At 38.1% G+C, this 24,989-nt stretch overlaps 1 protein-coding gene across 12 annotated transcripts in view; it reads right to left on the bottom strand.

Annotated features, from left to right (window-relative positions):
- ERBIN (erbb2 interacting protein) overlaps positions 1 to 24,989 on the bottom strand; it is a 141,777-nt gene that overhangs the window by 16,678 nt on the left and 100,110 nt on the right. For 11 of the 12 annotated variants that reach the window (XM_066376123.1, XM_066376105.1, XM_066376132.1 and 8 more), the window contains 6 exons: positions 19,685 to 19,806; positions 18,570 to 18,743; positions 16,727 to 16,909; positions 9,068 to 9,182; positions 4,453 to 4,636; positions 355 to 1,903 (listed from right to left, as the gene is read on the bottom strand). In XM_066376123.1, coding sequence (XP_066232220.1) covers positions 355 to 1,903; positions 4,453 to 4,636; positions 9,068 to 9,182; positions 16,727 to 16,909; positions 18,570 to 18,743; positions 19,685 to 19,806 — 2,327 coding nt within the window. The remainder of the gene's footprint in view (positions 1 to 354; positions 1,904 to 4,452; positions 4,637 to 9,067; positions 9,183 to 16,726; positions 16,910 to 18,569; positions 18,744 to 19,684; positions 19,807 to 24,989) is intronic. The other variant, XM_066376160.1, reaches the window with a different exon arrangement.

Raw genomic sequence — 24,989 nt, 5'->3', positions numbered from 1 at the left:
CAAGAAATCAGGAAATGCAGAGGTGTATATATATATTATTTGTAGTATGTGTGGCACAATCTAAAAGAGACACCACATAAATTTATAAAATGAATATATAAGCCCATTAGAAAAGACTGGAGAGTAAGAAAAGGAAAAGAAGCTTGTGCTACCATCTCAACTGTTTTGAGTCTGGCTAAGTTTGAACTTGGAACTCTACTGTCAGTACCAAAGAAAAATTCCTAGAAAATAAGTATATATTTAATAATTCAGAGTGTTTTGTTTCACCTCCTTTAAAAAAACAAAGAATGCCAAATATTTTTAAAGGAAGATCAGTAAATTGATGAGGAGAATGAAAAAGTCATGTTTAATTACCTTTTCTAACTTTTTGGCTTCAATATGTCGTAGTACTTGTTCTCGCCAGTCGTGAGGAACTTTACTTTTTCCTGGAGGATCTAATAAAGAATGCTCAGAACCAACCCTTGTATTTGGTCTTTTTGAAGGACTAGTCCGTGAATAGTTGAAATCACTAACTGACATAGTTCTCTCTGGTATCTCACTAACCGAGGGTCGAGCACTTTGAGGCCTAGATGTATTTGGACCGTCAATGCTGTATGTTCGTGCAGAAAGAGGTCTCTGTGATCCCGACATCATGGGAGCAGTTCTTCCCACTGAATGTAACTCTCTATATGATAAATAATCTCCTTCAGGAATTTGGGTCCGCCTTGTGGGACCTGGCTCACCAAGACTTACAGAGGCTGTAGAGGACACGCTACTTTGTCGCTGAATTGTATTTCGAGTTGCTCCAGGAATGAGTCGGTCATTTGGTGAGATGGCCCACATTTCCCCATGTCTTCCTGGGCCAACTCTTGAATGTAAATGGTATCCACTATTAGCTCGAACGTTGTTATGGTTAGAGAAATTCATATTAGCAGAATGTTTATTAGCATAACTGTGATTTTCTGTGCTCTCTGATCTAGGAAGGCGCTGAGAAGGAAAACTGACATAATCTGTTTGGGGATTTTGTATGGAGTGCCATAAAGTGTCCTTGACTGCAGCGCTGTTACTGTACTGGACATTATATTGTGGAGGACCATATATTTGAGGTGCAGATTGTGGTCCACTTGTTGTGGGGGCTCTTATATTTGGCTCTTCAGGATTATGATTTGAGTCAAACTTAAAAACTGCCTTTGTACCTGATATTAAGTCAGAAGATGAAGAAGAACCAGTAAATACTTGCAATGGTTGATCATACAAAAGCGTAGCAGACTTGCTTCTGACTATATTTTTTCCATCAATAGTAGATGTGACTTTCACTGTTGCACTTGGCTGCTGAAGTCCATTATCACTAAGAATGTCATAGATTTTTAGCTGTCCAGTCTCCATGTTAGTTATGCTATGAGATTTCACAACAGACCCAATTGGCCCCCTTCTCTGAGGGGAGAGATCTTCAGTGCTTTTGGAAATACCCAAATCAACAGAGGAATCAGTGTCATGTGGTTCAATCCTCCCAGGAGACTGCGGCATGTCTGCAGAATGTCCATTGACCTTATTTACGCATTCCAGATTCAGACATGTGTTTCCATTTTCCAAGTGCTCAGCTTCTCCTTTAGCATCAATGCTTAAAAAGCCCGTTTCAAGCACTACATTCTGTGTTTTTGATCTTTCCACTTTCTCTGATTGAAATGTATCATTAGTTATGAGTTTATTAAGATTCATATTGATATGGTCTAATTTGTGAGATTCATCAGATGTGGCTATTGAGTCAACACCTTTCTCAATAAGAACTAATGGTTCTTCAATATTCAAATCATACTCAGGTAAGTCGAAATCTTTTTTATCATGAACCTTGAGTTTTTCTTCTGTTGAATGGTTTAAAATATCTCCATTTTGTAAAAGGCTGTTAAAATTTTCATCTTCTTGCCTAAAACAAAAGTAATTTTATCAAAAACATCATAAAGCCCAGTTTTCTTAGTAGTAGGAAACTCATTAAATGAAAACAGGTAAAACTATATTAAAATTTATAATCAAAGTTATTTTCATCAATATCATAAATCAGTCACAATACAGTTTGAGCTAAAAAGTAAAAACTAAGACTTATTATGTATCTTCTTCTGGTGCATCTTTTCAGAAATATACTAAAATGTGAAATGCTTGAAAGATGGGCAGATGCATAAAGCGCCAAAAAGCTGAACAGTTGAATAAGAGCACAGAACATTTTTATAAATATTTCTGAAACCATATATCATTAGCCATAATTATCAAATTAACTAATTTATTTAATTAAAACATAAATTATATAAAACTACATAAAAAACAATAGCTCAAAGCTATACAAAATACCAAGATCAAAGTTAAAATTAAATAACATTAAGTGACTACATTGGTTTTGGGAAATATTTATAAATGTGATATTGCAAAATCAAAGAAAATACCTTATTTCTACTTGGTGATATGGAAACATATTTGTGTCTTCAATATTCATGATTAGAAATACAATACAAAAAGGTATAGTTGTATCCCTTTCTTAAGTCTTTATTTTATTACACAAAAAACATAACTTATGGGCCCTGGCCGGTTGGCTCAGCGGTAGAGCGTCGGCCTGGCGTGCGGGGGACCCGGGTTTGATTCCCGACCAGGGCACATAGGAAAAGCGCCCATTTGCTTCTCCACCCCCCCCCTCCTCTCTCTTCCCCTCCCGCAGCCGAGGCTCCATTGGAGCAAAGATGGCCCGGGCGCTGGGGATGGCTCCTTGGCCTCTGCCCCAGGTGCTGGAATGGCTCTGGTCGCGGCAGAGCGATGCCCCGGAGGGGCAGAGCATGGCCCCCTGGTGGGCAGAGCATCGCCCCTGGTGGGCATGCCGGGTGGATCCCGGTCGGGTGCATGCGGGAGTCTGTCTGACTGTCTCTCCCCGTTTCCAGCTTCAGAAATAAAAAAAGAAAAAAAAAATTTATTTAAAAAAAACCAAAAAACAAAAAACATAACTTATGGCCCTGGCCAGTTGGCTCAGTTGTAGAGTATCGGCCTGGCGTGCAGGAGTCCCGGATTCGATTCCCAGCCAGGGCACACAGGAGAGGCGCCCATCTGCTTCTCCACACCTCCCCCTCTCCTTCCTCTCTGTCTCTCTCTTCCCCTCCCACAGCCAAGGCACCACTGGAGCAAAGTTGGCCCGGGCACTGAGGATGGCTCCATGGCCTCCGCCTCAGGCGCTAGAATGGCTCTGGTTGCAACAGAGCAACGCCCCAGATAGGCAGAGCATCGCCCCCTGGTGGGTATATCGGGTGGATCCCGGTCAGGTGCATGCGGGAGTCTGTCTGACTGCCTCCCGGTTTCCAGCTTTGGAAAAATACAAAAACCCCCAAAACAAAACAAAACAAAACAAAACCCACATAACTTAGAAAATACTAAACTACTTCCCAACATCAGTCAAGTTTTATGTTATTATTATTTTTAATTTACTTGATTTAGAGAGAGAGAGAGAGAGAGAGAGAGACACCAATCTGTTCTTGTATGCCCTGACCAGAGATGAAATCCGAAACCTTGGGGCATTGAGAATACTCTAACCGACCAAGCTATCTGGCCAGGCCAGTAAAATTTTATTGTTAAATTAATCATTATCTTAACAGCTAAAAGTTTTTAAAAATATATTACCATACTGAGTCTTAGTCTTAAATCCAGAGAACAGATATAAATGATTAATCATAATTACAACTACATAACTAATCTCATTTTGAGATACACAAGTAATTTTTCTTTTCCAATAATATAGTTTAATATGTACAAAAATTTGATTAAAATATGCCACCTGGAGCTTAAGAACAATTGAAGTCTAAAAAGTATTTAGCAATGTCCATATAATAAGCTTTGGGTTCAGTAGTAACTCAAATTTTCTATAAAGCACTCTACCTGACAAATAAACATGAAGGTAAAATGGTATAGTCTTACTCTGATAAAACTTCTTGAGAGCCCAATTAATAAATTTGTTTTAAACTTCAGCTAAATTCCAACCTGTAGGAATTAAGTCTTGCATCAAAGAATTTGACCTACAAATTTAAGTCGAAGTCAAACATAGAGAACTCATCAAAAATATTTTAAATAAATCCTTTAATGGCATCCTCCCCAAAATAATTTTGTATTTCTAACCCTAAAAATACCCCTTTCAACTTGAATTACCCAAAATAAACTATTTGTGTTGTGATACCTACAACTATTGTAAAATTGTTCAACCTTTTAATGAAGAGAATTAGAAAATATTTTAAATCCCTTTTTCCTCCCCTTAAAATACTAATCTAAAATGGAAACATATATAAGTTAAATAATTAGTAATAAAATGGGGAAAAAATCATATACAGCCTGAACCACTTCTATAATATTAATTTGTGAAATCCTTTATGTTTTAGTCTTATGTATTTATTTGCATTTCTATCTCTACTTATTGTACAAATAAATTAGTTTGTTAAACTATTCACAAACCTGTTTTTGGAATTAATACCAATATGAATTTGTTTCACTGGAGAACAGAGTGAGGTGTCTTGACTACTATCAGTATTAAGAGAAACTGAGTCAGACATCCGCGATGGAGAAGAACAGTTGCTGTTATTCTGATTGCTATTGTGTGTAACTTCATCTGATAACGAATCTGTATCCTTTAGATCATCTGAAAAAAAAAACTCAAGCCATTGATAAAGTCACCAAGAATCTGTGTAAAATACTTCCTAGTTATGACAAATAGCACTTATATTGTCTTAGTTCAACATATAAGGTAAAGAATTATGTGAATGAGGATAGCAGAGGCACCTATGAAAATTCAGTCTTAATACACACAAACGTTGAAGAATTTAAAAATAACTATAGATACTTTACTTTTCAAAAAATATAACCAAAGTAAGGGTTACCCAAGAATTTGATTTAGTCTGAACTACTAAGATTATACTATGCAGTGTTTTCTAAGGCTATCAATTAGTTTTAGTAAATATGCTTCTCCACTCATTTACAATTTTAAAAAGTTGTAATAATAAAAAATATCAAGTACAGTTCATAACCTTAACAAACTTATCTGGGGAAGAAATTTTATCATCCATGTATAGAATTGCTTTTATCTAGTCTCACAATAAAAATGAGCAATACATCAATCAAAAAACAAACACCAAATAAATCAAGGAATGTTCACAAGGTCAGCTTCCTCTTCACATTTATAAATCATTTCAAAAACTTGTATATGAATAGTGAACTCTTAATATGTGAGATGGTTTTGTATGTAACAAAAATATAAACAGAAGCAGACAATATTTATATTCTATTATAGGCAGGTAGAAAAAAAAGTAGTATTTTTAAAAGTAGTGATAAAAAAGATAGTAACATAGTACTTTTACAATCCTAAAGGATGTTTTAAACTAACTCAATTCTAGCCAAATCACAGAACTAGTATATACAGGCACAGTCATAGGAGGTTACATAAATCTGAATTAAGGATATTTTTGCTGTTCCCAATATTTCAGTTCAAGTAGTCTGAATTGTTTTTACAGTTAAAAACAGTAACATGTGGAAGTCTCTAACTTCAACTTTAAGGGATTAGGATCTCAGATCACTGGGAAACAAATTTTTTTTTCATTTTCTGTTGCATGAAGTTTTAGAACAGTTTCTATATATTCTGCATCACTGATTCCAAATCTGAAATCCGTTTTTTGGTGCATGCTCTAGTTTTTATGCAATTTTTATTTCTTTTTGTTACAGTTAATGGTATGCATTGGTTTTTAAATTGGAGTTAAAGGGCAATGACTCTTGGATTGAACATAACCACAAGGCAATTAATGTTTTACAAACATCATTTTTACATAATTGTAGTTGTTTTTAAATGTAAACAATTATCTGATAAAAAAAACACCCTCTTATTTTGTTTTAAGATTGAATCATGGCCCTGGCTGGTTGGCTCAGTGGTAGAGCATTGGCCTGGTGTGCAGGAGTCCCGGGTTCGATTCCTGGCCAGGGCACACAGGAGAAGAGCCCATCTGCTTCGCCACCCCTCCCCTTCTCCTTCCTCTCTTTCTCTCTCTTCCCCTCCCGCAGCCAAGGCTCCATTGGAGCAAAGTTGGCCCGGGCGCTGAGGATGGCTCTGTGGCCCCTGCCTCAGGCACTTGATTGGCTCTGGATGCAACAGAGTGACGCCCCAGATGGGCAGAGCATCACCCCCTGGTGGGCATGCCGGGTGGATCTGTCTGACTGCCTCCGTTTCCAACTTCAGAAAATACAAAAAAAAAAAAAAAGATTGAATCACGGCTTCTTCGAGTAGGCGTAAATGTAAGAATAGTCCTGACACCTTCTGTTACATATGTGGCTGTTACACACTTCAACGTCAAAGGCGCGATATTTCATCATTTGTGACATGTGCATATATTGCCTATTTTCAAGTTCCCCTTGGCGATCAAGACAAGAATTGGGCTCCTCATATTGTGTGTTATAATTGTGAGGAAATGCTTCGTGACTGGACAAAAGGAAAATGCAAAGGAATGCCTTTTGGTATTCTCATGGTTTGGTGTGAACCTAAGGACCACAGTAGTGATTGTTATTTCTGTCTGATCCATACAAAGAGCATTGGCAAAAAAAAAATGGCATATGATCGCATATCCTAATATTCCTTCAGCAATACGATCTATACCACACTCTGACACACTCCCGGTTCCAATTTCCAATGGTTTTATTTCTTCTAAGGACAAAGAAAGTGAACATGGTGATCAAGTGTATTTTGATAAGATGCATGAGGAAATGGTTGTAGAATCTGAAGGGTCTTCTTCTGATGCCAAGCAGTCATTAACCCCTTAGGCAGTTTAGCCAACCCAAATTGAATGACTTAGTAAGAGATTTGGGCCTATCAAAGAAAGCAGCTGAATTAGCCTCTAGGATTCAAGAAAAGAATGTACTTCGTTGGTCAGCTAAAGTATCCCATTTCAGGAAGCGTGAAAAAATTTTTGTGGACATTTTTTCTGAAGACTTTGTTTACTGTCATGATATCAGTAATCTTCTCAGCCAGCTAGGTGTTACCACTTACAGTCCAACAGAATGGCGGCTATTTCTTGACAGCTCTAAACGGAGTCTGAAAATGTTCTCCTACACAACGGTAATGTTTATGCAGCGGTTCCAATTGGTTATTCAACTCATCTGCAAGAAGATTATAATGACATAAAAAATGTCCTTGACTTTCTGAAGTATAAGGAGCATAAATGGGTCATTTGTGTGGATCTTAAAATGGCAAATTTCCTGCTAGGACAACAGAGAGGTGTCACGAGTATCCTTGCTTTCTGTGTTTGTGGGACAGCCGAGCTCGGGAGAAACACTGGACACAGAAGAAGTGGCCGAAACGTGAAGCTCTGGAAGTAGGAATGCAAAATATTGTGAATGAATTTGTGGTTAATTGAGACAGGATCATTTTTCCCCCACTTCACATCAAACTTGGCTTAATGAAGCAGTTTGTTCAGGCTTTGAATAGAGAATGTGAATGCTTTCAACATATTATTTCTGCTTTTCCTGCCTTGTCTTTCGAAAAGATAAAAGCAGGTGTATTTGATGGACCTCAAATTCAAACCCTCATATGTGACAAAGAATTTGCCAGGAAGATGAATAAGGAGGAGAAAGCAGCATGGCAGTCTTTTGTGGCAGTTACAGAGAACTTCCTTAGCAACAAAAAGGCAGAAAACTATGACCTTCTGGTTCAAAGGATGCTGTTGGCTTGCTTTCCGCGACATTGGATGTAACATGAGCATTAAGATTCACTTCCTGAACAGTCACCTTGATAAGTTTTCCGAAAATCTTGGAGCTGATAGTGATGAGCAGACTACTGCTGGAGCATCAAATGCAATTGTCCTCAACAAGTACACAAATGCAAGAGCTACAGAAGCAAATTTTTGCCTGAATAGAATTTAAATAAGTTTTGCACAAATTTTATGATTAAAGTAAGTGTTTTAATATGTTCTACTTCGATATTAGACAAATTCTAATGCAACCATATCTTTTAGCGTATTAGTGTATTTACGGCATTATATAAATTACTATATTTTCACAAGGATGATGCCCAAGAAGACATTCTACTTCATTATGTTAAACCAAATGTTGAAAATTTTACAATAAGATGAAAGCCTAAAATCTTGAATTGCAAAAAAACTGTAGCTTACAGAAAAAAAACTAATGTCAGATTTGAGATCAGCACACTCGAATTAGGTAAGAACAAGTGTTGCAACAAAAATTTTGTTCCCCAGTGTTATCAATTTTTTAAATAATGCTAAAATTCTTTCCTAGATTTATACTCTTCTTCCAATTCCGTATCATGGGACAATTGTGATTATTAGGTAACATGTCAAACATTTAGTATATAGCAAATAGCAACTAGTAAGTACTCAACAAATATCACCACCATTATTATTACAAAACACAAGCTATAAGAGGACCACCTTGATAGCAAGTTTCACGAATGCCATAAAGGCCAAAGTTGGATAAATACTTGGTGGAGGTAATATAGAGATGTTCAGGCTTTGATAAAGAGGAGTGAGGAAAGGATAAAAGGAAGAGACATATATCCTCCAAGTTCTCTTTCATTTCTAAGAGTCCGAGAATCTGCTACATAAAAAAATGGCCAGGAAGAGCGATGTTTACAAAATAAGTTCTGGGACAGATACAAATAACAAGCATCAGCAGGTACTGCGCTAGATCTGAGTACTCTGAATAATTTAGTACATTTGGTATTCACCAAATCCTTCATTAGTCTCATTTTATGTCAAATTAGATATGAACATATGGATAAAATTAGGTAGCTCAAGGATCAGATAGCAAATAAGTGATAGAAATGCAACATAATCTAGGCTTCTCTGCCTACAAAGTCAATGTCCTTTACAGGCATGTGGGATCTGCATGAGGGAAGAGAAAAGGTCTACCAAGATTTTCCTTCAAAAACAGGAGAGAGAAAAAACAGACCTTTCAAAAGGCATGTTTTAAAAATTGCTACTAAAAGTGTTTTAAATAACAATGAAATTTATTCCCCCCAAAATTATAAATTTTATTCAGACTATTCCTAATCTTAGTGCTTTTCTTAACAGCTAACCTTTTTTGTTATTACTAAGCGCTACCACTTTTGGCTGGTTAATAGAAGTTTCAATCAATGGTGGTCGCATCTCTGCCATTTTCATCTCTTCATCAGAAGAAAGTTCTTCAGATTCCTAATTTAAAGAGAAAAGAACAAAACTATCTATGAAAATAGATTTTGGTTTCTTTAAATGAATAAATATTAAGTCATGAGAACTTTAAAAAGAAAATATTTAGAATATGTGTAAAACTTTTTTATAGTAACACATAGTGACTAAAAGGAGTATATATGATTTTAAAATTTTAAGGTACAGCAATACAACTATGGTAGTTATTAACAATATGCCAAAACACCTAAGGAATAATTTTCTGGGGCAGGGCTTAATTCAAGTGTACTAATGATTACTATGTGCCTAGAACTATCTCAGGTTCTAGAGAAATAAATAAAACACAATTCCTGCCATTGAAAAACTCAGCTTGAGTTTTTCAACAAAAATTTCTTCCAGCTTGACCAGGTGGTGGCACAGTGGATAGAGCGTTGGACTGGGATGCAGAGGACCCAGTTTCAAGACCCCAAGGTCTCCAGCTTGAGTGCGAGCTCATCTGGTTTGAGCAAGGCTCACCAGCTTGGACCAGAGATCGCTGGCTTGAGCAAGGGGTTAGTCGGTCTGCTGTAGCCCTATGGTCAAGGAACGTATGAGAAAGCAATCAATGAACAACTAAAGTGCCACAATGAGAAACTGATGATTGATGCTTCTCATCTCTCTCCCTTCCTGTCTGTCTGTTCCTATCCCTCTCTCTGACTCTCTGTCTCTGTAAAAAAAAAAAAAATGTCTTCCAAATTCTCAAATTTATTGCTCCAAGAATCAGAAGAACTGAGGTGTGGGTTTTTTTCTAACATGAATTAGTGACAATTTTTGCCTAATCTGAAGACAAAACTTTATATTATTCTCTACTAATTTTTCTCTAATATTTGGCAATTGTTCCAAGTTATTTACCACTGACAGGTATTACGTAGGAAAAAGACCTATTAATGGGAAAAAATTAGTACTGTATATATTACATATAAAATCGTATTAAATTATTCCTAGTTAATATGATAAAAATAAACAAAAGGTTTTTAAAAGCTGTTCTGTTAAAAGTACTAGGACTTTTAGGTATTTGTAAGTGCAGTACAAATATGGACTTGAGTTAGCAAACTTTCTGTGAAAAGGCCAGGGAGTAAATGTTACACTTTGAGAATCATACAGCTTCTGTTTCAACTTCTCAACTCTACGGCATGCACAAAAGTACTCACAGACAATATGTAAACAGATGATCATGGCTGTGTGCCAGTAAAACAAAATTTCATCTAATTTTTCAGGTCATGAAATATTATTCTTTTTATTTTTATTCAACCATTTAATAATGTAAAAGCTGTTCTTAGTTTGCAAGCCATAAATAAAAAGGTGGTGGGCTGGATCTGGACCATAGGCCATAGTATTTTTTGTTTTTTGACAGAGACAGTCAGAGAGAGGGACAGATAGGGACAGACAGACAGGAAAGGAGAGAGATGAGAAGCATCAATTATTCATTATGGTACCTTAGTTGTTCATTGATTGCTTTTTTCTACATGCCACGACTGGGGGGCTACAGCAGAGCCAGCAACCCCTTGTTCAAACCAGCGACCTTGGGCTTCAAGCCAGTAACCTTTGGGCTCAAGCCAGTGACCATGGGTCATGTCTATGACCCCACACTCAAACCAGTGACCCTGCGCTCAAGCCAGTGAGCTCAATGTTTTGAACCTGGGTCTTCTGCGTCCCAGTCCGACACTCTATCCACTGTGCCACCATCTGATAAGGCCCATAGTTTTGTTTTCTTTATAACCGTGTTCAAGCCTGCTACAATGGAAAGGAGCGGAGTTTGCCAAGCTAGGAACTCACAAGATCAGGCTATCTTTCAAACTAGTAACTCTGGTATTAAGAATGCAAGGGATGAGGGTAACAGAAAGGAATCTAACTATCACAATAGTACTGAAGAAGAAAGACTGCATCTATCCTTAGGCAATGGCAGTGATGGCTGGCAAAGAAAAAATGGTCTTCACAGAAATTTTAGAAATAACAGGACTTAATGACAGAAGAAGAGTGACAAGGAGAGGCAAATGGTCCATTCTAATCTTTGATATCTGCAGCATTTAAACTGCTGACCAGACTTTCTCCTTCATGAAATTATATCATACCCAGGTTTCTGGGAATGGCAGTCTCCTCATCTCATCCCACCTTTCTCTTTTGTTCACATCATTAATCTTCCTGCAGTTAGCTTGAATTTTTTACTTTCTTACTCTTTTTCCATGAATATGCATTTTCTTTGATAATTATGTTTAATGCAGACCTGTGTTTTTCAACCTTGTTACACTTGAGGATCAGTGAAAATATAAGAATTATTTCGAGAACTGCTAAGGCAGAAACCACACTGAGCATAAGCAAATTTGACTAAGATCACTGGATCTGTATCTTCACAAACATTAGGGTGATTATTAACTCTCTTGCAGACCAGCACAGTATTTCTGGTGGCTGGTCTGGTGGTTGAAAAGCACTGATGTACGCAATTCTCCAATTTATAATCTAGATTTTTTTTCACAATTGAGCTAAAGAGCCACATGTCCAAGTATCTATTAAATATGTTTACCTGATGGTCTTGTCATTTCTTCCAATTCCACCTATCTGAAAACAAACCTGTCCTTCCAAGACTGGCTGTTCTTTTAATACCCTTTTTCTGTTAACAGCACCATCACATTTGGGCAGTTATATGACTGTTCCCTCTTCTCCACACCTTATAGGCAGGGGCATTCACACATCACATTTGTAATGTTCTTGCAACTAACTTCTAGTTAGTTGCATTTTCTATTGCCATGACTCAATAGCTGTCAAACTTAAGAGAATTCAAAACCTCCTTCCAGATAACTCTAATGCATAGCCCTGTCACAGGGAATGTTCTAAAAAGCCTTTATGATTCCCCAAAGACTACACAACATTAAGTCCAAAGTTCTGAGAATGGCTTTCAAGGGCTTTGTAATTAAAATCCAATCTATTCTATTAATTTTATTCCATACTGTCACTCCTGACATAGTCAGATGGAACATGCTCTTTTCTTCATTTTCTAAACTTCATTTTTTTGCTGTATTTCACACTTCATTCAGTTCTATTTTTGCTAACTGAAATATTTCAAAATACAGGTTAAATGCCTTTTTCATCTTAAAGCATCCTTGAAACTTTGCAGCTGGAAAATATTTCTTTTCTAAATTTCTGTAGCCCTTAATACTTGTATTAGTACTTTTCTTATACATTTCATACAGTCTAACCTTAATTATATACTTATGTATCCATTTTTCCATCATGCCACCATAGCTGCAAACACAGTCCTTACACATAGAAATAAAACTAAATGAGTAATAAGTTCACTAGGACAAACCTAATAATGTTTTCACAGACTATTATATTAGGTTCAATGTATATAATATAATACAGTGTGTTCGTAAAGTCATGGTGCACTTTTGACTGGTCACAAGAAAGCAACAAAAGACGATAGAAATGTGAAATCTGCACCAAATAAAAGGAAAACCCTCCCAGTTTCTGTAGGATGATGTGGCACGGAGCAGCCCATGGCCATGCCAGTCGAGATGTGGACGGTACAGAGGAAAGTTCAGTATGTTCTGTGGCTCACTAAATTAGAATCTGTGACCAAAGTGCAACGTGAATATCGGCGCGTTTATAATGAAGCGCCACCACATAGGAATAACATTACTCGGTGGGATAAGCATGAAGGAAACCGGCAGTTTGGTAGAGAAACCCCATTCTGGTAGGCCATCAGTCAGTGACGAGTCTGTAGAGGCTATACGGGATAGCTACCTAAGGAGCCCTAAAAAATCTGTGCGTAAGCCCACATCGAACTGCACTGAATAGGTATGAAACTGGGAGTTTTCCTTTTATTTGGTGCAGATTTCACATTTCTAACGTCTTTTGGTGCTTTCCTGTGACCGGTCAAAAGTGCACCATGACTTTATGGACACACTGTATATTGAATGATGTAATCCATTTGGTACATTCAAAAGCCATGAGGTTTTTTCTGTAGTAAATACTAACGCACAGAATAACCATGAAGATAGATGATGTGCTGACTTGACCTGTGGTGGCACAGTGGATGGAACATCAACCTGAATGCTGAGGTTGCCAGTTTGAAATCCTGTGCTTGCCCAGGTTAAGGTACATACGACAAGCAATCAATGAACTCAAGTGAAGCAATAAAGAGAAGTTGATACTTCTTGCTCCTTACCCCCCCACCCCTCCTCTTTGTCAAATCAATAAATAAAATCTTAAAAATAAAAAGATAGATGATGAGATTTAAACATTTAAATTTTCAGAAATAAAGATGCTATTTTAAACCTACAATATCAGTATTTCTATACACCAGTGATTTCCCATAGAACTTTCTGTAATAATAGAAATGATTTATGTGGTTTAACATAGTAGCCACTAACTAGCCAAATATGGCAACCAAGCATTTGAAACAGGGCAACTGTAACTGAGAAGTTCAATTTATAATTTTATTTAATTAATTTAATCTAAATTTAAATAGCCACTTGCAGCTAGTAGATACTAGAGGGAGAGGGTGGGGAGAGGGGAGGGGCACAAAGAAAACCAGATAGAAGGTGACAGAAGACAATTTGACTTCAGGTGAGGGATATGCAACATAATCAAATGTCAAAATAACCTGGAGATGTTTTCTCTGAACCTATGTACCCTGACTGATCTATGTCACCCCATTAAAATTAACAATTTTTTTAAAGTTAAATAAATAAATAGCTACTTGCAGCTAGTAGATACCACAGCAGACAATGTATCTATAATAAAAAACTTCAGAATTTTATTTTTAAAAGTTATAGGTTGCCTGACCAGGCGGTGGCGCAGTGGATAGAGTGTCGGACTGGGATGCGGAGGACCCAGGTTTGAGACCCCGAGGTCACCAGCTTGAGCGCGAGCTCATCTGGTTTGAGCAAAGCTCACTAGCTTGGACCCAAGATCGCACATATGAGAAAGCAATCAATGAACAACTAAGGTGTCGCAATGAGAAACTAATGATTGATGCTTCTCATCTCTCTCCATTCCTGTCTGTCCCTATCTGTCCCTCTCTCTGACTCTCTGTCTCTGTAAAAAAAAAAGAAAAAAAAAGTTAGAGGTTAACCATTTTTCATTACTTCGAGCAGTGTGTGGGAGAATACAAAATGGTGCAACCCCATTTGGAAAAAGGACAGCTTCTCAAATGGTTAACACAAGTTACCATGATATAGCAATTCTTCTCCTAAGTATATACCCAAGAGAAGAAAAAAAAATATATATATATATTTCTCCACACAAAAACTCAAAGTCTTATACACAAATATTTATAGCCAACATGTGGAAATAACCCAAATGTCTTTATCCACCATTACAAAGGAATACTGGCCAAACATACAAAAATAGATAAAGTATGGATACATACTACAATATACATAATCTTGGAGACATACTAAAGTGAAAGGAAACAATAACAAAAGACCATAGATTGTATGGTTACATTTACATAAAATGTCAGGAACAGCCAAATCTATAGAGGCAGATAAAGTAGATTACTAGCTGCCTAGGGGTTAGGGAGATGGAGAGGATGTGGAGTGATGGCTAAGAAGTATGGACTTTACTTTTAGGGTAAAGGAAATGTTCTCAATGTGACTGCAGTGATTGTAGTGAAGGTTACACAACTTTTAGAATACTAAAAGCCACTGAACTGTACCATTTGAAAAGGTGAGTTGTTTATGTGAATTACACACCTCTACAAAGCTGTTTAAAAAAAAAAAAGCTATGTTTGTCACTGATCCACTAGAAGAAACTCTGAGAACAAAGTCTCAGATATTCAAGGAAAAAACAAAAATTCATGGCCCTGGCCGGCTGGTTCAGTGGTACTGTTGGCCTCACATGTGGAAGTCTTGGGTTTGATTCCTGGTCAGGGCACAATGGAGAAGCAACCATCTGCTTCTCCACCCCTCCCCCACCCCTTCTCCCCCTCTCACAGCCATGGCTCAAATGAGTTGAGCAAAGTCCCTGGGCACTAAGGATAGCTCCATGGCCTCACCTCAGGCACTAAAATAGCTTGGTTGCCAAGCAACAGAACAGCAACTCCAGAGGGGCAAAACATCACCCTGTAGGGGGCTTGCCAGGTAGATCCAGATCAGGGCACATGTGAGAGTCTGTCACTCTGCCTCCCCGCCTCTCAACCTCTCATTTAATTAAAAAAAAAAAAAAAAAAAAACAGAAAAAAAAATACTTCATAATCAATGATAAATGCTTAGAAAACCCAAATAATTGAAGTATACTTTGTCAACCTTTTCATTTTATTTTTTTATTTTTTAGTGAGAAGAGGAAAGGCAGAGACAGACTCCTGCATGATCTGACCAGGATCTACCCGGCAAGTCCACTAGGGGGAGATGCTCTGCCCATCTGGGGCCCTTGCTCCATTAAAACCGGAGCCATTTTTTAGTGCCTAAGGTGGAGGCCATGGAGCCATCCTCAGCACCCATGGCCAACTCACTCTAATTGAGCCATGGCTGCAGGAGGGTGAGAAGAGAGAGAAAGAGAAGTTAGAGAGGGAGATATGGAGAAGCAGATGAACGCTTCTCCTGTGTGCCCTGACCTGAACTTGAACCCGGGACTTCCACATGCAGGGCTGACACACTCTACCACTGAGCTAACTGGTCAGGGCCAACCTTCTCATTTTTAGGTTACAGAAATAATGTAATTGCTATTATGTATTTTACAGAACTAGAACAGAATTGCCACAATCTAATTTACATTGTAAATATTTGAGTACAATGGGTAAAAATACTTACGTTTAAAGTGGTAAACTAGTGATCTTACAGCAAATATTATGAAATTTCTCAATGGTAAGTTCATTAGCATATTTTCTTCTATCAAGTCTCTACTATCTTCAGTTAGCAACAATGAAATATCAAATTCTTATTGGTTGTTATGATCATTTTGACAGAAAACTCTTGAGTTTAAATGTTTGGCTTTTGTGCCTGACCTGTGGTGGTACAGTGGATAAAGCGTTGACCTGGAAAGCTAAGGTCACCGGTTGGAAACCTCCGGCTTGTCTGGTCAAGGCACATATGGGAGTTGATGCTTTCTGCTCCTCCCTCTCTGTTCTCTGTTCTCTCCCTCCCCCCACCCCCCAATAGAAAGAAATAAAATAAAAATCTAAAAAAAAATGTTTGGCTTTAGTTGTAGTCAATAGGTTTAGTGTTTAATGATTAAATTTTAAGTCTTAACTGATGGGATAAAGGCATGTAAATAGCTGCTGTTTCAGGAGGCCCGCAAACAACCATTTGTTTGTCAGGAGAGGTGCAACCCTGACTCAGGAGGCCTAGGGACAACAAACCCTTCCCTCTGTGCTTCAAGCCCCTCATTCATCCCTTCTTATAGAAAAGCTGGCTGAGATGAGATGTTAAGACAGTTATTGGAGTACAAACCCAATGTCTTCTCAGATTTCCAGCCATCTGAATAAAGCACCATAAAGATTTAACCTGTCTCTACTTATCTGACTGTGTATGTGACGGACAGCATGAGCTGCTTTTTCTGGTTTCATTTCCAGAACAATCATAAAACCATACCTCAAAAACATCATCATGATTAACATGCTTCAAGTTCTCAGAGGCTTTCATAGTTGCTGTCACTGGTCGATTCCCAGGACTGATCTCAGCTTCAAGTTCATTGGTCTTCTGTATAGAGTTTCCTATCATATACTTTTCTCTTTCATCAGCTTTGCTTCTTACTGGAGTAGTACTTTCTGAAGTCTAAGTAAAAGAGAAGATAAAGAATTCATATTCCTTATGCTTCATGTCTATTCTTGTATTAAAATTCAGCTAAAAATTTAAAAGCAATTTATCATTTTCCTATTCTAGATAATTCAAGGAAACTTTAAACATGAAAATGTGTAGCACTCAGGTAAAATGCTCATGTTGGGGACAGGAGGTCCCCAAGGTCCATGAGGCACATTAACTGTTACAACTTAGCTGAGGATAGATTTCATCTTAGAAATCACACAGTTGATGCTCATGAGTGAGTCACTTAGCTCATCATGCTCAAATTCAAAACTGTTAGATTATTTCCTACTCATTGTGAAATAGACAAAAGTCCATTAAAGAAACGCACAATTTAGGGATTTGTGTAAGTTTCTGAAAGATCCCAAGAAAATGTCAATGGTCTGTCTTAGTGAGTAATTTTATACTCAGTACTGGGTCAAGTGAATCAATAACATGGGGAGGGTGTAAAAATTTATTTCCATTATAATTAATTTTCTGATATTAATTTATTCTTAGCTCAGGCAATGGTTTTTTGTTTTGTTTTGTTTTATTATGACAAAGACAGGGACAGTCAGAGAGAGGGACAGATAGGGACAAAGAGACAGAAAGGGAGAGATGGGAAGCTTCAATTCTTCGTTGCAGCACCTTAGTTGTTCAATGATTACTTTTTCATATGTGCCCTGAACAGGGGGCTACAGCAGAGCAAGTGACCCCTTGCTCAAGCCAGTAACCTTGGGCTCAAGTCAATGACCTTGGGCTTCAAGCCAGCGACGTTTGGGCTCAAGCCAGCGACGATGGGGTCATGTCTATGATCCCACACTCAAGCCTGCAACCTCATGCTTAAGCAGGTGAGTCTACACTCAAGTCAGTGACCTCGGGGTTTTGAACCTGGGTTCTTAACATCTGAGGCCGATGCTCTATCCACTGCACCACCGCCTAGTCAGGCTCAGGCAATGATTTTTAAAGGTTATGTCGACACCTCTGTGCCCATCTGAATAGTCTGCAATCACATTGAAGTGGTTAATAATAGCAATTAGGGAATTCACTGATTGTTACAGCTTTTAGTTCAAGTAGCTGATGAAATCATCAGCCATGGTTTGAGTGTGTCAGCCCCAGGTGCTGAGGATGGCTACATGGAGCTTCCACCTCAAGTGCTAAAAATAGCTCAGTTGCGATTGGGCCCAAAGTGCATGCACGAGTCTGTCTCTTTATATCCCCTACTTTCACACACACAAAAAAGATTTATTTATTTATTTTTTTCCCCCTGAAGTTGGAAATGGGGAGGCAGTCAGACAGACTCCCGCATGTGCCCCACCGGGGGCGATGCTCTGCCCATCTCGGGGGTCGCTCTGTTGCGACCAGAGCCATTCTAGCGCCTGAGGCAGAGGCCATGGAGCCATCCTCAGCACCTGGGCCAACTTTGCTCCAATGGAGCCTTGGCTGCGGGAGGGGAAGAGAAAGACAGAGAGGAAGGAGAGGGGGAGGGGTAGAGAAGCAGATTGGGCGCTTCTCCTGTGTGCCCTGGCCAGGAATCAAACCCAGGACTCCTGCACACCAGGCCGATGCTCTACCACTGAGCCAACTGGCCAGGGCCTCAAAAAAAGATTCTGAAGTAGGTTTTGGTCAGTTATTTTCAAATAAGTTTTCTAACCTTCACACCCACATTATTATTTACAACTTGCTGATCTTCGTGTAGTTTCAAATCTTTCCCCGAGTCTTCATTAGTCTCTTCATCTTTTAATCGATGTACAATGGTTTGAACAGTTTTGACCATATTCTTAAGCTCATCTGGGTAGGGTGTTGGATATCTCTTTAAATTTCCCTCCTAGAAAACAAAATAAGCAAAATTTAAAATATAGATAAATATTTCTAATGTCAACCTCAATATTTAATGTATAAGCCAGCGGTTCTCAACCTGATGGCTTTAGGCGACCCCTGTGTTTTGGTCGTTCAACCCCCGCCGGGGTCGCAACCCACAGGTTGAAAACCGCTGGTATAAGCCATCTTAATTACACTATTTGGCTCATAGGGGTAACTGTGAAAACAGATGATAGAGCTTTGACAGCACTTTAAACTCAATAAAAGTATGGTCCTTTATATAGTCAAAGATGTTAACAGTTACAGATTTCACTGTTTTAAAGACTTTTTAAACAGGCATAAATATATTACACTTGGAGATCTATGGTATGAATACTGCCAACACCATCATTTGGCTTTGAAACAGATATGTGTTCCAGCTAGATATTTATCCAGATACATATGAAACTACTACATGTATGTACTATGTCTTATGTGCAGGGAACCAAATACTTCAAAGGTCAACCTAATGTCATTTCTTGAAATTTAGCTAGTTTTTATTAGTGGAAAATAATTGCATCCTTAACTAACTTAGAAATGAGTATTTTTACTTCTTTCACTGTGGCAAATATTCTCAATCAAATCAAGTAACAAAAGGTTCATAACAAAGTTCTTTATTCCTAAAAAATATATATAAATAAATCACTGAAAAAAGGGAAGGGTGAAAACAATAACCTGTTTTTCTTTTATGTTTATATACACTATCAAATCTGGCTTTTAATCACATGACTTTATATTGTTCTCAAATTATTTCACATGATAATCAATAAAACTTAAAGTGTCCCAAGAGCAAGAAATGAAACGATATATTTCTCTGTATCCCCCCAAAACAGCACAGTATGGGTCTACAGTACCCAATAAATATCAGCAGACCCGTTTTAAATCTGAAGGAAGAAAGAACAGACTCACCCTGGGAGGTGCCTCCCTTTCATCTTTGTCTTCATCACATTCAAATGCCACTTGAGCCCGCTGCTTCCTCTGCTCCTCCCACAATGAAGGATTAAAACTTTCATTGTCTGATATAAACATAACTAGAAAAAAATCCAGTATATTTTACTGAGTAATAATAAAAAACTATTACTTGCTTATAATTTCCTTTATATGATTTATTTGTTAAGTCAAGACTAGTCAAACATAAGGGATTAAGTCTACACTTAATGTCTAGGCTAATTCTAACTTTTCTTTTTTTTACAGTATCAATCGTATCTTTTCTTCCCTAAATCATATTTGTCTTGTTTTGTTACAAGAGGTTCTTGAAGAGAATCGAACAATTAAAACACTATACATATGTAATTTCATGCAGTTTCCTATAAAAAGTAACATGGCAATATATAAATCATTTCATCCAAGTTTTTGCATTTAGAAATAATCTTCCTAATTCCAATATTGTTCAGTATGTATTGATGGGGAAGAGTTAAGACAGAAAAAGTATAGTATTTTGATAAAAACAGAGGAAGAATGAGATATGTAACATGATGGCATGTTATTACATCTTTGCATTAAACATTATATATAATATAGCTTTATTATGTAAGTAAAGTGCTTATAAGATATTTTTTATATCAAAATTAAGAAAACCTAAACATTTAACATAAACTTAACATTTACATATTCTGCTATCTGATTTTAATATTAAAGGTAAAGATTTAGCAACTGTTACAGTGTTTTGCTTACTGGGCAACTAAAAAAATTTAAGGCTTTAAAAAAAAATCATAAATTGTTTTCTGTCCATTAAGAGAATGACTAGACTGACCAGGAGGTGGTGCAGTGGATAGAGCATCAGCCTCGGATGCTACAGACCCAGGTTCAAAACCCCAAGGTCGCCGGCTTGAGTGTGAGCACAAGAGCTTGAGCACAGGATCTCCAGCTTGAGTATGGGATCATACACATGACCCTATGGTGGCTGGCTTGAAGCCCAAAGTCCCTGGCTTGAGTTCAAGGTCGCTGGCTTGAGCAAGGGGTCACTGGCTCAGTTGGAGGCCTCCAGTCAAGGCACATATAAGAAAGTAATCGATGAACAACTAAAGTGCCATAACTATGAGTTGATGTTTCTCATCTCTCTCCCTTCTTGTCTGTCTGTCCCTCTCTCCCTCTCTCTCATGAAAGAGAGAGAGAGAGAATGACTATATCTAATCAAAACATAAGGGATTAAAAGCACCAAAAATTAGCTAACCGACAACTAAAATTTCTGGGATACCCAAATATGGTCAAATTGAATATTTATGCAAAGTAGCATACTTATGATTTCATTTTAGTCCTTATTTTGGGCTTCTTACCTTTCCTTAATCTCATACCCAAACTAAAAGTGACAAGAAACCAAATACAAACAATGTTTAATGAAGCTGTTAGACTCAGCTTTTTATTTTCATTACTCAGATCACGGATTTTTTCTTTGATTTCTTTATGTAGTTGCTTAATAGTGAACTATTTGTTTTTGTTTGTGGAATGTGGTTCAACCTGCTAGGAATCCCTATTGACTTACGTTTTTGGTATACTTGGAAAGGCAAGCAGAGCCAAGTGGTTTCCAACAAAGTCTATGCCAAGATTCAGAAGATTCTCCTCCCATCTTAGTTATTAGTTTCAATCACCAACCTAGCCCAGAAATCTCTTAAGAGTTTTAGATTCTGTCAAAACTCTTTCACACCACAATTATTTCAGAACCCTCAGTTAAGTAATTTTTACCATGCCTCTCATGCTTGTCAACTTCTGGTCACCTACAGTTTCTACCCTTTGGTGTAACTCTCACATCTTTTGAGGTCAGGGCATCAGGAAATATTACTTTCTCAACATTTTAGATGTCACTAGACCTCATCACCCTTGCTATATCCACTGAGGACGCTGGTATTGTCTAGTCCTTCTCTACACTGAAAACAGGCCAATATTCCAAATGATGACAATGTATGAAGACCCCACCTCAACACTAAACTTCATAGTTCCTCAATGCCCTCAATTCCAATGTCTATTTGCATTTCCCTTCATGGGATTCCCAACTATGATAACATCTAAGATGTTGTCTCCTGTAAAATCTCTCTATCTCTTAACCACCAAACATGTTCTTTTTAAAAAAAAATTAAGTGAGAGCAGGGGAGGCAGAGAGACAGACTCCTGCATGCGCCCTGACCGGGATCCACCCTGCAAGCCCCTTATGTGGCAATGCTCTGCCCATCTGGGGTATTGCTCTATTGCTTGGCAATGGAGCTATTTTTAGCACCTGAGATGAAGGCCACAGAGCCATCCTCAGCGCCCAATGCCATCTTGCCCAAATCAATCGAGCCATGGTTGGGGGGCAGAGAGAAAGAGAGAGAGAGACACAGAGAGAGAGAGAGAGAGAGAGAGAGAGAGAGAGAGAGAAGGTGGAAGGATAGAGAATCAGATGGTTGCTTTTCCTGTGTGCCCTAACAGGAAATTGAACCCAGGCCAAGGTTTCTACCACTGAGCCAACTGGCCAGGGTCTTAAACATGTCCTTCAAAATCACTCACTTTCTTTTTACTGCCAATGAACTTTGAGTTCCTTAACCTTATTTCTTTTTCTTCCTGTGGAAACCACTCTCGGTTTTACTTCCTTCTCTATTAGGCATAGATTTCATGATGTATTATTTTAGGGTGTGCGTGTGTGTGAGACAGAGAGAGAAACAGAGAGAAGGACAGATAGGGACAGACAGACAGGAAGGGAGAGAGATGAGAAGCATCAATTCTTTGTTGGGACACCTTAGTTGTTCACTGATTGCTTTCTCAAATGTGCCTTGATGGGGGTGGGACAGAAGGAGGGGCTACAGCAGACCGATGACCCCTTGCTCAAGCCAGTGACGTTGGGCTCAAGTTGGTGAGCCTTGCCCAAACCAGATGAGCCCGTGCTCAAGCTGGCAACCTCGGGGTTTTGAACCTGGGTCCTCCACATCCCAGTCCGATGTTCTAGCCACTGTGCCACTGCCTGGTCAGGCCATGATGTATTATTTTAACCACAGTCACTTTTCTTGCCTTTTTTCCTTAAGTCACACCTCTCCAACAAAACTTATAACGTGGTAGGTACTTCAATTGTCCTGCTTCTTTGCTATGCACTGCTAAATTCTACCAGAGAAAAATGACATATTGTCATAACCTTATTGTCATAACCATTACAAAGTTATGGTGTTCCTTCTTCTTTGCTCTCTTTTCAGTGCTACTCAGAAATCTGTCTGCTTATTCCTAGTCAGTCTTTTCTCCCACTCCAAATCATTACCAAGTCCCTCATATGTTCTTCCTCCAGCCTACAGAGGCCATTTCTCTTCGAGCAAAGAGAAATAAAATAAAAACCCTCAGCCTAATACTGCTCCTCAACATCCTGTTTTCTCCCCAGCTACAAATTTACTATGATAGAGATGTATACTTCCCCTTCTTCCTATTTAAGACTGGTTCCACTAAGTAGGCCCAAGATATCATGCTTTCTCTTTCAAAGTTATATACTGTATATCATTATTCCCTCTTAGATCATGATTTTCTTTGAAAGCAAGAATTTTTATCTTTTAATACTTAGATCTAACAAACTACTTGGCACATAGGTGGTCAATAAAAACAGAATGAATTAAATGTGAACCAAGTGTCTAATTCTCTCAGAGATTCATAAAATTCCAAAACAAAAACATTCATTATATATATATATATATATATATATATATTTTTTAAATATTTTCTGACTTGCCTATTTCTCAGAAGCACTGTGATAAAGGAAAAAGTTTTTCTTATAGTTGAAAAGCAATTTACCTGCTTGATCATAACTTGGTATGTGAGTGCAATATGTTATAGTGCTGTCCTTATACTAGCCATTGTGAAGTATTTTTAAAAATATGTGAACTCTAAGAGAACTCTGAGTATTACAAATCTATCTCGGACCTTTCCACTGAAGACTCTTCCACTCTAAAACAGACCTCCAAAATCAAAATTTAGAAATGGCCAGATTTTATTTTGCTACTTCTATTCTTCATATCAGAAATGAACTACTCACCTGAACTATATCTTTTAAGAAGAAACAGTAAGAAAAGAGGAAATTTGAATCATGAAAACAGTAAGAAGAGAGTCAGCAAACTTTTTCTCTAAACGGCCAGGTAATAAGTATGTTAAACTTTGTGAGCCAAGAAACAAAAATCAAGAAAATTATTCAGGCACTTAAATGAGAGAAATGAAATTCTTATTGTTGGAATAACATTTTGCTTAACTGGAGTTGAGTATCAGTGTTCACTATCATCAAACTGATGCAAATATTTACCCGTAAAAACTACTCTTACTTTGTGAGCTACATAAAAACAGGCATTGGGTCATAACCTGTAAACTACTTTTATTGAAACAAAAGGTAGCTTGACTGAGGATATTTATTTGGTTTTTCCCTGGAAGGGAACAATCTCACAACTGTGCATTTTATAATTTAGTTCATTAAACGAAATATATATAACCTTCTGAGTAGTTTTATTCGTTGTTTGAATTATGCTTGGTTATTTTAGTAAAAATGAATGAAAATATCTGAAATCTATATGCCAATAACAAAAGCAGGCAGGCTAAACACTATTAATACAATGACATCAAAGGATAAACATGTTATTTGGAGACTGGCTCAATGACAAAAGAAAAAATAATTTTGTTTGAGAAACCTCCTTTGGAATATATCTATATTGGCTGCTTTCTAATATTTTTCAGTTTTACTATTTTTCTGAAATAATTAAAGCAAAATAGAGAATAAGAATGAATTTTCTGGCCCTGGCTGGTTGGCTCAGCGGTAGAGCATCGGCCTGGCGTGCGGGGGACCAGGGTTTGATTCCCGGCCAGGGCACATAGGAGAAGCGCCCATTTGCTTCTCCACCCCCTCCTTCCTCTCTGTCTCTGTCTTCCCCTCCCGCAGCCAAGGCTCCATTGGAGCAAAGATGGCCTGGGCGACGGGGATGGCTCCTTGGCCTCTGCCCCAGGCGCTAGAGTGGCTCTGGTCGCAAGGAGCGATGCCCCGGAGGGGCAGAGCATTGCCCCTTGGTGGGCAGAGCGTCGCCCCCTGGTGGGCGTGCTGGGTGGATCCCGGTCGGGCGCATGCGGGAGTCTGTCTGACTGTCTCTCCCCGTTTCCAGCTTCAGAAAAATACAAACAAAAAAAAAAAAGAATGAATTTTCTGGATTTGCTTTTTCTATCCTTTAAGATAGGACATATAGAGCCTGACCAGGTGGTGGCGCAGTGGATAGAGCATCGAACTGGGATG

Source organism: Saccopteryx leptura, chromosome 1 (genome assembly GCF_036850995.1).
Source record: "Saccopteryx leptura isolate mSacLep1 chromosome 1, mSacLep1_pri_phased_curated, whole genome shotgun sequence".
Lineage (NCBI taxonomy): Eukaryota > Metazoa > Chordata > Mammalia > Chiroptera > Emballonuridae > Saccopteryx > Saccopteryx leptura.
Note: the sequence above shows the minus strand (reverse complement) of the source record. Positions and strands in the feature narration are given on the sequence as shown.